Source organism: Cyprinodon tularosa, unplaced genomic scaffold (assembly GCF_016077235.1).
Source record: "Cyprinodon tularosa strain WSP-4 unplaced genomic scaffold, ASM1607723v1 ctg22, whole genome shotgun sequence".
Lineage (NCBI taxonomy): Eukaryota > Metazoa > Chordata > Actinopteri > Cyprinodontiformes > Cyprinodontidae > Cyprinodon > Cyprinodon tularosa.
This window is the reverse complement of record NW_024038821.1, coordinates 2,894,493-2,909,930: the sequence shown is the minus strand read 5'-3', so window position 1 is coordinate 2,909,930 and position 15,438 is coordinate 2,894,493. Positions and strand designations below refer to the sequence as shown.

Below are 15,438 nucleotides of genomic sequence, written 5' to 3'. Positions count from 1 at the left end.
GTTAGCAAAGGCTGTAGGAAAGAATAGTTAGTCTTTATTTTGAAAATATGGATGTTGCGTTCGTTAATTTTCCTGTTGGAACAGCATAGATTGACCCTCAGGTTCTGGTGTCTGTCCACTTTCAGCCACCCCTCAGTCTACATTGTTTATTGCCTGGCCACCCTTATAAAAATTTTCTGGCTACACCTCTGATTACAGGTGATCTGCTGCAGATTCTGAGAAAAATGTCAGAATTCTGAGAATAAAGTCCGAATTCTGAGATTAAAGTTAGAATTTTAAGAAAAATCATAGTCATAGTCTGAATTTTGAATCATTTCAGAATTCTGAATAATATTAAAAAATAATCTGTAAAAATCTGTAAACTTTTTTGTGTGTTTTTTGTGGCCCTAATCCTCTTCCGTAATTTAATAGTTAAGCCGTTGTGCTTGTTTCTGTCTCTGAGTTAATGAATGAGGTTAGCTCTAATCAGGACACTAAGAGATGACGTAGCAAAATAAATCGATTTTTTTTTTCTTTTTCTTTTTTTAACTTACGAAGCTGATTTTAGTAGTAACTGTTTTCTTGCGATAGCTACATATTTAAATTACCATTCGTGAAAATAATTATATTCAGGATGAAGGAATAATAATGACAAATGAAACTTGTGTAGAAGAGAAACGTTGCCAGGACAACAGATGCGTTTCAGTGCTTTAAGGAAATTAGAAGTTTAGGATGCAGAGTTTTAATCTGTATCGAACGGGTTTATTTAGATTGAGCTTGTCGAATAGAAACAGGTTGCATTAAAATGTGATTATTATAAAGTAATGGATAAAAATTGGTGCAAACTTTCACCTGTTTCCGCGTTCCTCTTTCTGTCTCCCCATTTAGAGATTTTTTCCCCCGACAATTCTTCTTGCCCCTGAAGAGACAATCCAAGCCCAGAGGAAGTCAGCCTGTAGTTTGTTTAGTATACCATACTAAACCGTAACTGTCTGCGTTAAAAGCTATCGCCATTTTCGGAGATAGTGTAGTAAAATGCCCATATTTGATAGTTTGGGAAGCGGAGGAGAGAAGACTGCTATTGTGCTTGATTTAGGAGCGGCATACACAAAGTGAGTAGATGTTATTAGCACATAATGCTACCGCTACCAGGTTAGCATGCTAACATTTTGCATTTATCACCTTATTTGAGCTTATACTGTGTAATTACAATCTATTACTTCGGTTAAATGCGATCACCTGTGCTCAACATCGAAATCAAAATGTATTAAATACATTTTTTTGTAAGTTGCATACATTCTTAGCCTATTAGAACATGTTAAGTTAGCTTTAGCTGTCAGTTTTGGCTAGGCAAGGTGCTAGATTACCAACAAATCAGTTCCATTTGCTGTATTTTATTCTACATATGGTGGCAAATGTGTCAATATTTAAGTTTGGGTTTACTTAATAAAACTAGCCAGTTGCAATCGGTTACGCTTCGGGATAAATGTAAACAGCAACGTCGTTTCAGAGACATAAACTTGGTAAAATAAGGATGCCAAGTAAGGAGCACATGAGTAGGACACTTTTATTTAACCATATCTTAACCTAAATAACCTGCTCTGTTTATTTTAATTGGGAAATTTAATATTAAGCCCTGTCTAATGCTCTTTTTAGTGCGATGTTAGTTAAACTGAACCTAACTTACAACAAAAGGACAGAGAAACTAACTTGAAGAAAGTCACATGAACATCTAGAGGGCTGTTCTCCCCTTTCATATAATGATATCCACTGTCCCACAAAACTGAACACAGAGGGCTCTGTTAATTTATTAAAAGCGTAACTCTTTATAATGATGTTTTTACTCTTAAGTATTTTTCCTTTCTTGGTAAACTTGAAATCCATTTCATCAGCTATCAAACTTTTTTATTTTGCTGTTTGGGCCATTTCTTTAAATGCTGTGGAAAACATGTACAGCATTACTTAAGATAAATACAGTATATTAAGGTCCTGCAAGAAAATATTTTTCAAAATGTAAAATTTGTCATGGTCTGTACACTAAAAATGTGCAATCTGCACCTATATGAGACTACAAAAGGCTTTGTTTAAGGTTTATGACATCTGCTATGAATGCCAGCTCTACTGAACCAACTGTTGGTTGCAGATGCGGCTTTGCAGGGGAAACGGGGCCCAGGTTCATAATTCCAAGCGAGATCCGGAAACCGGGACAGCAACAGGTAACTTTAATTATTAGCTGTAAGTATGCAGTGTATGGAATAGTTATAAAAGTGGTTTAATGCTGTTTGCTTTGCCATTCAGGCCACCAAAGTGGTGCAGTACAACATCAACACAGAAGAGCTTTATGCTATCCTCAAAGAGTTTATCCACATTTTATACTTCAGGTGAAGTTTTATTCCTGCAATAAAAATAACTGTTTCAAAACTGTTGCATAGTTTTGTTAAACTAAACCATCCAGATTATTCCTTTATAAATGAGTAATGCAGCGTCATGAAATAATATTTGAACCCTATTCAGGCACCTGTTGGTGAATCCTCGCGACAGAAGAGTGGTGATCATCGAGTCCATCCTCTGCCCGTCCCACTTCAGGGAGACCCTCACCAAGGTTTTCTTCAAACAGTTTGAGGTACAACAATAAAGTAAAAAATGTTAATCAGTGGGGATTTTTGATGTAAAAGTTACTATGCAAGTACTCTTTTTGGCAATATTAGAATAGTTATCGTCAGCCTTATTTAGTCCATCGCTTCATAAAATTGTACAAGTTCAGTTGTAAAGTAAGTAAATAAATAAATAAATAAACATTTGGATTAATGTTGTTATGTGTTGTATGTTCTAGGTGCCCTCTGTGCTGTTCGCTCCCAGTCACCTCATGGCCGTCATGACTTTAGGCATCAACTCTGCACTAGTGATGGACTGTGGATACACAGAGACACTCGTGCTTCCTGTATCCTTTGTGTAAATGTTTTATACAATAATAGAACATCCAGGATTGTTGATGTGAGATTCTCGTAAGAGGTTATTAGCAGTATTTATAACGCCGTTCTGGGTTAATAAATGTGATGGGGCACCAATAACATGTGGCTTCCTCTGAAATTATCCTTTGTGTTATTGAATTATATGTTAAGGTATGGCCAGCAGAGGTGCAGGTTCTGTAGCCAGAGCTGGTTACCTTGACAATGAGTCACGGGAGATTTAGTCCACTAAGACGCTTTATTTGGAAAAACGTTTTACCTTAACTTTTAAATTAAAGCTATAGCGGAGGATTTCTTTTTAAAATTTTATTTTAAGTGGAGACACCCGCTCTTTCCACTTTAAAAAAAATGTGCATGCACAACCCTTTACTCACTCCTGGGAGGAAACGCCTAATAAACATTGCGAGAACATGCACAAGCTCATTTCTCCTTTATGTTACAGGTCCGAGAGGTGGTTTTCTATGGGTTAATGCAAATGTAATCCTTCTTGACACAGACTTAGGGTTGCTGTGTCCAAAAGGGAAAGAAAACTAAAGCAGAGTTAATTTTTCCAATCTTTACTGTATATAAAGAAAATGCAACTATCTTAAATTTAATAGAAATATTAACATACAGGAAGTGACAAGAAACTAACAAAAATAAATGGAAAGTTGTTAGTCCGCCCTCACTAGTACTCAAAAGAAACAATTCAACCTGAACAGACTAACTAAAATAACGAAAAGAAATAAATCAAACTTTAAAGGACAGCAGGAAGCAGTGATTACCCTGTTACATTAAAGAGGTGTGGGGAAGCAATAAGACGGTCCTCGGATGGATCTAATGTCACCCATGTTAATATATAAAAACTTTCCCAGCAAATAGGACTACTGGTACTTAAAAAAATAAAAAACATGACATGATGGTATGTATTTGTGCTGCAGTGGAAATTTTGACATGTTTGCGGGGTGAATAAGGATCTGTGGCCACCGTATAATAGCTAGCGATTCAAATTACAAAATGACTAAACTTATCTTCCCTGGAAAGTTACAATGTAGAGGTAGAAAAGTTTTACCAGCAGTGATGTGAAATGGATTTCTCCAAATAGCATGTCAAACTTCACCTGTTGAGTAGAAACTTCACAACAGCCAGTCTGTTATGAATTTTCACAGTATTAAACAAATATAACAACATTTATTAAATAACCAATTTAAATGTAACATTAAAAAAAGGAATTGTATCCGAAACATGGTGGTTAAAGTTAATTTTTGTTCTTTCTTCTCCTTTTCTTTTGTATTTCTGTTATTTCATTGTTGCTATTTGTAAAGACTTAATCAAGATTCATTTGGGGTATTTATTTCATAGCTCCCTTAACTTTGCTGCATTAGATTTATGAGTGTACTCCCATCCTGCCTGCCTGGGAGGCTTTGCCGCTTGGAGGGAAAGCCATTCATAAGTAAATAGAACCCATTAATATTTTATTTTGCACTCCCTTTGATGTAGAGAAAACGTCTAATTTAAATTAGTATATATATATATATATATAATTTGTTTGCTTTCTTTTTACAGAGAGTTGGATGGGTTTCTTGTGGAGCAGTGCACTGTAGACACGGACACCACCACTGGGCAGAGTGTTCCAGCTGCCATTGGTAATGAAAGGCAAACACTCCAGCTTACATTTCACCATTGAAATAGGTGCCTGATTTAAAGCTTCCATGGTGTTTATACTGAATCAGAGCACAAAGCAGTAAAATATCTGTTACCTATAATATGATATTTATTATTCATATGAAGAGCTTGTTTCCTGTCAAGGTTCTGTAAATCCTCTTCTTTATTTTGAATTATAAATATATATGACATGTGTTTGCTTTTAAGTTATCCTCAGCAAAGTTATATAAGCGTTCTGGTACATAATGTAAAGTCCATCAGTAATTTAGTAGTTTAGGTAGTCACAGCTACTGAAGCCCAGATTGAGAACCAGTTCATTAATTCCTTCGACTTTGAGTCGAAGGAAATAATAAATCTTTGCAGCAGCATGTCTGTGTTTCCACTAAGGGCTTGATCTTCAAAGATTCCAAAAAATGCGGCTAAATTACATGTTTAGGGCTGAAACAATTAATCAGAATAATCAATTACTTAAATAATCATGGACTAATTTAGTAATCAATCAATCATTAACTTCACTGTAGAGACTCTAAAACATGCATTTAGCTGGCAGAGCAACCTCCTTAGAGCAGAAGCAGACATAGAGAAAAAAGCAGAGATGCAAAAGGTAACTGTTAATTAGATCCGTAGGTGGCCCTGTCCCCGAATTACACAGCCAGGCAGACGAGCTTCAAACCAATTCTTTAAGTCATTGTAAACGAAACAGGACAAGCTCCATCATCTATGACAGCAGCACAGATTATTTCAATCCAGGATATAGCCAGAACAGGAACAGACCAGATGAAGCTACTATGATGAGGAAAAGCAAAGAGAACATAAAGTTATGAGTGGAATGTAAAAAAAATACTGCAGAATGGAAGAAAAGACATAGAATAAGGAAGAGTGGTCCCTATGTGATCTAGCAGCCCAAACATTGAGCAGCACAAATAGAGAAAATAGCTCAGGATAACCTAACTATTATGGATGAGATATAAGAAAAACCTCATTACGAAAATATTTTAACTTTTTTGTGTGTCAATATGTTCTACCCAGGAGTCCTCAAGTGAAAACGTTTTAGTTTCAATTCAATTCAATTCAGTTTATTTATATAGCGCCAAATTCACAACACATGTCATCTCAAGGCACTTTACAGTTCAACCAGATCATACAGTCAAATTGATACAAAGTTTTCTATCTAAGGAAAACCAGTTGATTGCATTGACTCATTGACTCAAATACAATCCCCCACACTAAGCATGCTTGTAGCGACAGTGGAGAGGAAAAACTCCCTTTTAACAGGAAGAAACCTCCAGCAGAACCAGGCTCAGTGTGAGCGGCCATCTGTCGAGGCCGACTGGGGTTCAAGGAGACAGAAGCAGAGATACAAAAAGCAGCTGTAAAAGGCGGCCCCGTCCAGGAAACACATAGCCAGGCAGACGAGCTCCAAGGCAGCTCCCATGTCAGAGGACGAAGAGAGCACATCCACTCAGTCACGGTCAGAGAAACAGGACCACACTGGAAAACAGGCCGATCTCCAACATCTATAAACAAGGGTGTTGATAGAAGCAGCACAGCTGATGTTTCTTTCCAGGATGACGTCACAGCCAAACAGGAACAGACGAGGCAAAGCTACTCTGAGGAAAAGCAGAGAGAGCAGAAGGTTAGAGATTGAACTAACAGATTCTGCAGAATAGGAGAACAGAGAGAGAATGAAGCAGAATGATGAAATGGGGGTCCCTATGTCCTCCAGCAGTCTAAGCCTATAGCAGCATAACTATAGAGATAGCTCAGGATAACCTGAGCCACTTTAACTATAAGCTTTATCAAAAGGAAAGTTTTAAGCCTAGCCTTAAAAGTAGACAGGGTGTTTGCCTCACGGACTAAAACTGGTAGTTGGTTCCACAGGAGAGGAGCCTGATAACTAAAAGATCTGCCTCCCATTCTACTTTTAGAAATTCTAGGAACCACTAGTAAACCTGCAGATTGAGAGCGAAGTGCTCTGTTAGGAACATAAGGAACAATCAGATCTCTGATATAAGATGGAGCTTGGCCATTTAAGGCTTTATATGTGAGAAGGAGGATTTTAAATTCTATTCTTGATTTAACAGGAAGCCAATGAAGAGAAGCCAGGATAGGCGAGATATGATCTCTCTTTTTAATTTTCATTAGAACTCTGGCTGCAGCATTTTGGATCAGCTGAAGGCTTTTAACTACAGTTTGTGGACTTCCTGATAGTAAAGAATTACAATAGTCCAGCCTTGAAGTAACAAATGCATGGACTAGTTTCTCAGCATCACCCCTGGACAGGATATTTCTAATTTTTGCAATGTTCCTCAGATGAAAGAAGGAAATTCTAGAAACCTCTTTAATATGGGATTTAAATGACAGGTCCTGATCAAAAATAACACCAAGATTTTTTACTTTATTATCTGAAATCAGTTTATTCCCATCCAAATGAAGTGACTGGCTAATCAGTTTCTTTTTCAGAGACTCTGGTCCAAAGACTATAACCTCTGTTTTGTCTGCATTCAGAAGCAGAAAGTTAAGAGTCATCCAGGTTTTTATGTCTTCAAGACATGCCTGTAATCTATGTAATGGGTTAGCTTCATCTGGATTTATAGACAGATATAGCTGGGTATCATCAGCATAACAGTGGAAATTAATCCCATGCTGTCTAATAATTCTACCAATTGGGAGCATGTATAAAGTAAAGAGAATTGGTCCTAGCACTGATCCCTGTGGTACTCCACAGGTAACCTTTGAGCGTGTTGAAGATCTATCATTAACATGAACAAACTGAATTCGATCAGATAGATAAGATTTAAACCAGTCTAGTGCTGTTCCTTTAATTCCAACAAAATATTCAAGTCTTTCTAAAAGAATATTATGGTCAACTGTATCAAATGCAGCACTAAGATCCAACAGGACGAGCACAGATACAAGTCCATTATCTGAGGCCATGAGAATATCATTAGTGACTTTCACCAGAGCTGTTTCAGTGCTATGATGAGCTCTAAAGCCAGACTGAAACTCTTCAAAAAGTTCATTATGGTGGAAGTGATCGCAAACTTGTTTGGCAACTACTTTCTCAAGAATTTTGGATAAGAAAGGAAGATTGGATATAGGTCTATAATTGACCAAGTCATCTGGGTCAAGAGACGGTTTCTTAAGCAGAGGTTTAATTACAGCAACCTTAAAAGCTTTAGGTACATATCCCTGTAACAGAGATAGATTAATCACATCTAAAATGGAGGAGGAGATCAAAGGGAATACCTCCTTAAATAACCTGGTTGGAACTGGATCTAACATACAAGTTGAAGGCTTAGATGAAGACAATAATTTTGCTAATTCAGAGAGTTCAACTGGATCAAAGCAGTCTAAACCCGGTTCAGATTCCATGACTACCTCAGGTACAATCACGGATAGAGGAGTTCTTATGATCTTATTTTTAATAAGATCAATCTTATTTATAAAGAATCCCATAAAATCATTGCTGCTAAGAGCAGGTGGAATGGACGGTTCAACAGAGCTATGGCTCTGGGTGAGTTTGGCAACTGTATTAAAAAGAAATCTAGGATTATTCTTATTCTCCTCTATTAATGAGGAGAAGTATGCTGCTCTTGCTTTACAAAGGGTCCTCTTATACAGCAGTAAACCATTGTCCCAGACTAGGAAGGACTCTCGCAGGCCTGTGGAGCGATATTTTCTCTCCAGTTTCCTAGCATTTTGCTTCAAAGTACGCAGCTCTGCATTAAACCAAGGAGCAAGCTTTCTATTTTTAACGGTTTTCATTTTCAAAGGAGCTGCGTTGTCTAAGGCAGTACGCAGAGAACTAGCAACCCCATCAACAAAATCATCAACCTGTGAAGGGGAATAAGCTAAGCTTTTGCACTCTGCAGCACTGCTCAGTGACACAGAGGAGAGAGAAAGTGAAGCAGATTCTTTAAAATTTATAACTGCACTACCTGATAAAGATCTACTAAAATTGAACCTTCTTTTGGGGGAGGAGAACTCTGTTAAAGTAATCCTGAAGGTTATTAGAAAGTGGTCAGAGAGGACAGGGTTGTGAGGAAATACTGTTATTTATTCACATTCTATGCCGTATGTCAGCACAAGATCCAAAGTATGAAGATGAGAATGCGTGGGACTATTCACATTTTGAACAAAGCCAATAGTGTCTAAGATAGCATTAAAGGCTGCTCTTAAGCTATCGCCTTCAATGTCAGCATGGATGTTAAAATCTCCCACTATGATGACCCTGTCAGTATTTAATACCAAATCAGAAAGGAACTCTGAAAACTCATCTAAAAATTCAGAGTAAGGACCTGGTGGACGATACAAAGTTACAAAAAGAAGAGGTTTTCTTGCCTTGAAATTTGGATCAGGGAAATTAAGGGTTAAATGTTCAAAAGAGTTGTAGGTATTAATTGTTTTGGGAGTAATCAGTAAGTCAGACTGGAAGATTGTTGCTACTCCTCCTCCTCGCCCAGAACTTCTGGGGATGTGAAAATTTAAATAGCTTGAAGGAGTTGCCTCATTTATGCTCACATAATCCTCTTGCTGCAGCCAGGTTTCTGTAAGGCAAAACAAGTCAATGTGATTATCACAAATGAAGTCATTAACTAGTAGACTTTTAGAGGAAAGCGATCTTATGTTAAACAGACCGCATTTAATTGTTTTAACTTTTTCCCCAATTGGAGTTATTTTGATTTTAATTAGATTATCATGATTTACTCCTTTGGGAATCTTTGCTAATTTATTAGATTTTGGTCGTGGGCAAGACACTGTCTGGATGGAGTAAAGAGTGGGTAACAGTAGAGAAGCTGCAGAGATGTGTGTTAAACTACAACTCTGCTTCCTGGTCTGCACCCTGGGTGGTCAGGGTTTTGGAGGACTAATAAATGTGGCCAGATTCCTAGAAAGAAGAGCTGCACCATCCAAAGTGGGATGGATGCCGTCTCTCCGAATCAGACCAGGCTTTCCCCAAAAGGATTGCCAATTATTAATGTAGCCCACGTTGTTTTCAGGACACCACCTAGACAACCAGCGGTTGAATGACGACATGCGGCTAAACATGTCATCACTGGTCAGATCAGGGAGGGGACCAGAGAAAATTACGGAGTCCGACATTTTTTTGGCAAACTTACACACCGAAGCAACACTAATTTTAGTGACCTCCGATCGGCGTAACCGGGTGTCATTACCACCAGCGTGAATAACAATCTTACTGTATTTAACCTTATCCTTAGCCAGTAGTTTCAGGTAGGATTTGATGTCGCCCGTTCTGGCCCCCGGCAAACATTTGACTATGGTCCCTGGTGTCTCTAATGCCACGTTTCTGACTATGGAGCTGCCAATCACCAGAGTGGGCTTCTCAGTGGGTGTGTCACTGAGTGGGGAAAACCGGTTAGAAACGTGAACGGGTTGGTGGTGACCAGTGGGCAGAGATCCACGACTACGCTTTCTGCGTACAGTTACCCAATCGCCTGGCTGCTCAGGCACTTTTGGAGGACAGCTACGTGGGGGGCCTACTTTAATTCCTGGATGTTCAACAGCCTGAAGCCTGGATTCTAACTCTGACACCCTCGCCTCCAAAGCTACAAAAATACTACACTTATTACACATCCCATTATCACTAAAGGAGGCAGAGGAATAACTGAACATCTGACACAGAGAGCAGGAGAGAGGAGAGGAAGAAGGAAGAGTTGGAAAAGAGTCAAGGGAGGGAGAGAGAGAAGCCATAGCAATGCTAAGCTAGCGCTAGCCTAGGCTAGCTACTCCTTGCTATCAGAAATAAAACCGTGTGAAACTGACAAGTGCTCAGTAGAAAAGTGCAGCAGAAGGTGCTATGTTTTAAAGTAGTCAGTTAGAGTTACTTAGATACAGAGATATCACAGAGAAAATAACTTAACTTCAGATGGAGATCCTCTGAACAGCACACTCAGTTAATCCAAACAAGTTTCACCTTGTTTAATTCTGTAAAGAAAATTATCTTTAAGGAACCTTTTGCTATCCGATAATAATCAATCAATAAAAAAAATCAGCAGATTAATCAATGAGCAAAATAATTGTTAGTTGACGACCTAAACACTGGCAATAAAGTGTTTTGCTTCTGCCCATTGAAATTAACAGTTGGTTCTACTGGCAGTTTGAGAGCCGCCCTAAAAGAATGATGAGGTTCTAAGCCATCGAGGTGAGGTTATAATGATACTTATTTCAGAAATATTAATAATATTCGGGGTGCAGGTGGCGCAGTGGTTAGTGCACACGACCCACGTACGGAGGCCTCAAGGCTGATTTATACTTCGGAACTAGGCCGTCTGCGTAGGTGTCGCAGCGAACACAGAGACGTCCCCGCCCCCTCCGCAGACAGGAAGCCTCTGATTGGTCAAATTTACATCAGCTCTACTCTATACTCTATTTCCTGCTTGGGACCTTACCGGCTTGTTTTGTTTGTATGACCACAATTGCGGAAAACGACTCGTGATGTTGGACCAGCTAGAAGAGTGAGGTGCGTGAGAACGCTGGGACACTTTTTTCCACCCGGATCCACTCTCTTTTTCGCCCTCATGTCCGTCCATTGTCGGACAAACTTGGCCCTATTTCCTCACCGCCTCTGCCGTATCTAGACCTAAAGCTAGTTCGTCATTTTCCCCTTTTGTGTTGTGGTGTGAAATAACATGGCACAGACCACGCTTCAATATTGAGCATAAATCAAATATGTCTGCGTCATACCTGCGACAAGCTCGCTGCGACACACTGCTGCGGGGGTATAACCAGCCCTTTAGTCCTCGATGCGGCCAACCCAGTTTCGAATCCAACCTATGGTCTTTTGCCGCATGTCTCTTCCCCTCTCTCATGCCCCCTTTCCTGTCAGCCTACTGTCGAAAAAACAAGCCATCAGTGCCCTAAAAAAAAAAAATAATAATAATATTATTCTGCATTATTAAATTTTTAATTATCCTTACATAGGTAGCCTGTATTATAGTGCTACGAACAAAAGTAAAAACTAAGATGATGAAAACAATTAAGTTAGATACAATGAATACAATATGGCAACAGGAGCTGCTGTCAGATTTGGACGCTTTAAATAGCTGAATTTACCTTCAGCATCTCCTCTGAACTGCTGCTTGAGCTGATTAATTGCAATAAAGGTTAAGCCCATAACAATGAAATTAAACATTGGCGTCCTTTGTGGGAGGGAGCCCAGAACATTCTGACAAAAAAGCAAAACAAAAAAAACTCTTGCTACAGGTAAAAGATTTACACTTTCAACCTACCACGCGCTTCTTTACAGGCTTTTTGATGAAGGTTGTCTAAAAGCCATTAAATATTGTGTATAGAGAACGAACAAACAGAGTATTCATTTAAATCACTTTTTGTTTTGTTTTAATTATCTAAATATTGTCTGCTGTCCTGCTGTATTAATTTGTTCCTGCCTGCATAGATGTTTATTTTATTATTATTCTACTATTGTTATTTATGATGATTTAAATGTTGCAACATGGGCATATAATCTCTTTCTGAGTTTAGCTTTAAGACGTCGGAAATAGACACAATCACTGCTGCTGCAGTTGAGTTTTAGATTTGAAAAGTGACTTGGCACATGGTATCCAGCACATCCATCATTAACACATAATTTATAATATGATGTGCACATTGACGAAAAAGGTTAGCCCACGCCATCCGTTGAATTGGAAACGTAAATCACTTTGCCCGTCTTTTAAGATCTGCTGTGCACGTATAAACCAGTTTGCACCTGTTTTAAGACGTGCAAAGCTTGAGAAGATCAGGATCTAAATGATTTCAGCATATAAGCTCTTATTATTGACGCAATAAAAAGTGAGGCAATCTTTTCCCCAGGCACTATCCCAGAGGAAACAGTGGAAGACATAAAGGGTGAGTTAAAAGGGCATTTTTTACATTTAATCAATACATTTAAGGGATTGATTGTAACTGAACTGTTTTAGTCTCAGCAATTAGAATTAAAGAGTCCCATAAGCTTAAAGATCTAACCTGAAATGAGCCATTGCTGTTAATTTGAGTGGTTTAAACAGATCAAATGAGCTAATGTTAACATTTTCTACCCACTCATGGGTTCAATAGATGGTGTAACTTTTATGCAAATATCTTGGTCTAGATGTCTAGATTGTTGATGTTCAGTGAATTATTGCATAGATATATGTGTTTTTTTTTTTTCTCTTTCAGTCAGAACTTGTTTCGTCAGTGACTTGCAGAGAGGCCTTAAGGTCCAGGAGGCCAAATTTAACTTGGATGGTACAGCAGAGGTGAGGAGCTGCTAAGCTGGTGGTTTCCAGGATTCCTCCTGGATTCCATTGTGTTTATCTTAAACTCTTTTGAACTGAACCTGTAGTTTATTTGATGGATTACAGAGGTAGATACTCTGATCTCACATATGTATTTTTATTTGTATTACATCCTGCAACCGTTAATTCTGATTGATTCACTCCATTGGCCACACACTGGTATGATATGAGACAGACTATGACCCCCTGATCAAACTAAAGCAACCTTTATTATCTGGGGAATATTAAACTGGAAAACATTTATCCACAATTCTTCATTGTAGATAACAAATTCTTATTAAAAATGGCTCTAAAGGATGAAGAGGGTGTCTGCACTAAATATGTTATAGCCTCTTTTGGTGCTACAGAAAGGTCGGGTACAAGACGACCAAAGATCAAAGGAACTCGATGGTGAAGAGACAAAATGACCAGCGTTAGTTAGAACAGGCTTTAAGGATGCGCTGAAATCTCTTTGATGTGTCTTTGCAGCGTCCAGCCCCTCCTCCAGATGTTGATTATCCTCTGGATGGAGAAAAAATTTTGCACGTCAAAGGATCCATCAGGTAGCCCTGGGATTATTATTATTATTTTTTTGGTTTCAGTGTTTGCTTGCAAAACAACACATTTCCTTCCAGAGTTTTTCAGCAGATAACATTTTCCAGTTCCAGTTTAGTTCATTTGTCCGGTCTTGCAGGGATTCAGTGATGGAGCTGCTGTTTGAACAGGACAACGAGGAGAAAAGTGTGGCATCTCTGATCCTCGACACTCTAGTGAAGGTCACTGTCATTCATCAAGCAGAATTTTTGCTATATTTATCTTTAAAAAAACTTGTTTTCAGAACTGTGGAAATGTTTTTTTATTTCTCATCAGTGCCCCATTGACACGCGGAAAGTGCTTTCTGAGAACCTGGTGGTGATCGGAGGCACAGCCATGCTTCCTGGCTTCCTGCATCGCCTGCTAGCTGAGATACGCCTCCTGGTGGAGAAACCCAAATATAGCAACGTGCTGGCTAGCAAGAACTTCCGTATCCACTCCCCACCTGCAAAGCCCAACTGCACTGCATGGCTTGGAGGTGCTCTATGAGATTGATCTGTTATTTCCTGTTTAAATGCTATTCCTCTTGCCTGTGCATATAGAGAAATTATCTTGTGGACAATCATTAGTTTGTTTCAGCAGTAAACGTCTTCTCTCCAGAATCTTTTGTTCCATCTGTTTAATCTTTTACGCCTCTCCTGTTTCCCAGGCGCCATCTTCGGGGCCCTTCAGGACATTCTGGGCAGCAGGTCAGTGTCCCGGGACTACTACAACCAGACTGGACGCATCCCAGACTGGTGCTGCTTGAGCTCCCCTCCTCCTGAGTCTTTCTATGAAGCAGGGAAGAACCCTCCTCCACTAATGAAGAGAGCTTACTCTATGGAGAAATAAAACAGTCAAGCTTTTCCACTAGACACCATAGTAGACTTTCCTGCAACATCTCCACTCTTATTAAGACTAACGTGTTCCATTTTGAATATCAACTAGATGAGTTTTTTTACAGATAAAAAAAATAAAAATGCTTATTTATGTTTTCCTGTTTTGCATGTGTTATATGTAGGAATCATTTCTGTATTAAAATCACTACAATTAACAAAAAGAGTAACAGGAGAGCATCAATTATGATAAATTTGTGTATGCTATGAGTAATTAGATCATTACGTGTCTGCCGTCTCATCATGCTGAATGAGTCCGTACGTGTGTTATCACACTTATTCAAGATTTGTCTTGGTAGTAAATCATAACTTCTGCTGAGTCTAAGAGAAATGCTAAAGATGATGACTCCTAGTCATCAGTTTATTAACAGTGTTGCTTCATTCATCTGATCATTATATGTTAGAGTGGAGAAGAAACTTGATTGTAACTGTCATTACCCATGAAGATAACAAACATTTTGCACTTATTTATTGTTTATACTTGGCAGTTTGATGTGGGTTTTCAGTATCTCCTCAGGCCTTAAGGGCTCTGAAGGAATTGACTCGATTTTGTTAGTATATTATAATACGGTATGGATTAAAAGGTAGATACACAAAAAGCTACAGACAGTTTGCTTTGTATATGCAGCATTAGCATTTGGCTGGTTGGAGGTGTAGTTTCTTTGAAAAATACTCTGTAAACATTAAAAACTACAAATAAACCTCAGTATAGTCTGTGTTTGTTTTATTTTTTGCCTTTTTTAATCTAAGAATCTATCTCAAAAGACATACCTAGACCTCATGTGCTGATTGGAAGGATTTAGTTTTAAACATTAAACTGAATAATACACAGCTGTTTGGAAATAAGCTAAAATATACAGATTTATACCAAGTCCTTAAACCTGACTAGATATACTAAATAATTACCTAAAAACCCTGCTTCTGCTCTGTCAGCAGACCTATCATCTTCCATAACAGTCGTCATATGATTCCATCAGATGCAAAGTAATGCATTTTTGCATAACACTTGAGTCCAATTGGCATTATACAACACATCGCCATATAATGAAAATTATTTTGGGTTATGGAAGGGTTAAAAGGGCTCCTTTTCCCCCA

General features: G+C 38.5%; 1 protein-coding gene across 1 annotated transcript; it reads left to right on the top strand.

Moving 5' to 3' along the window:
• Positions 1–890: 890 nt before the first annotated feature.
• Positions 891–15,049, top strand: actr10 (actin related protein 10). Its single transcript, XM_038286100.1, has 13 exons — positions 891–1,091; positions 2,123–2,195; positions 2,278–2,360; positions 2,494–2,602; positions 2,813–2,920; positions 4,313–4,380; positions 4,494–4,573; positions 12,432–12,467; positions 12,777–12,856; positions 13,364–13,437; positions 13,569–13,650; positions 13,745–13,946; positions 14,118–15,049. Exons 1-13 carry the CDS (start codon positions 1,015–1,017, stop codon positions 14,297–14,299), a joined length of 1,254 nt encoding a protein of 417 aa, XP_038142028.1. The 5' UTR covers positions 891–1,014; the 3' UTR covers positions 14,300–15,049.
• The last annotated feature ends 389 nt before the right edge of the window (positions 15,050–15,438 follow it).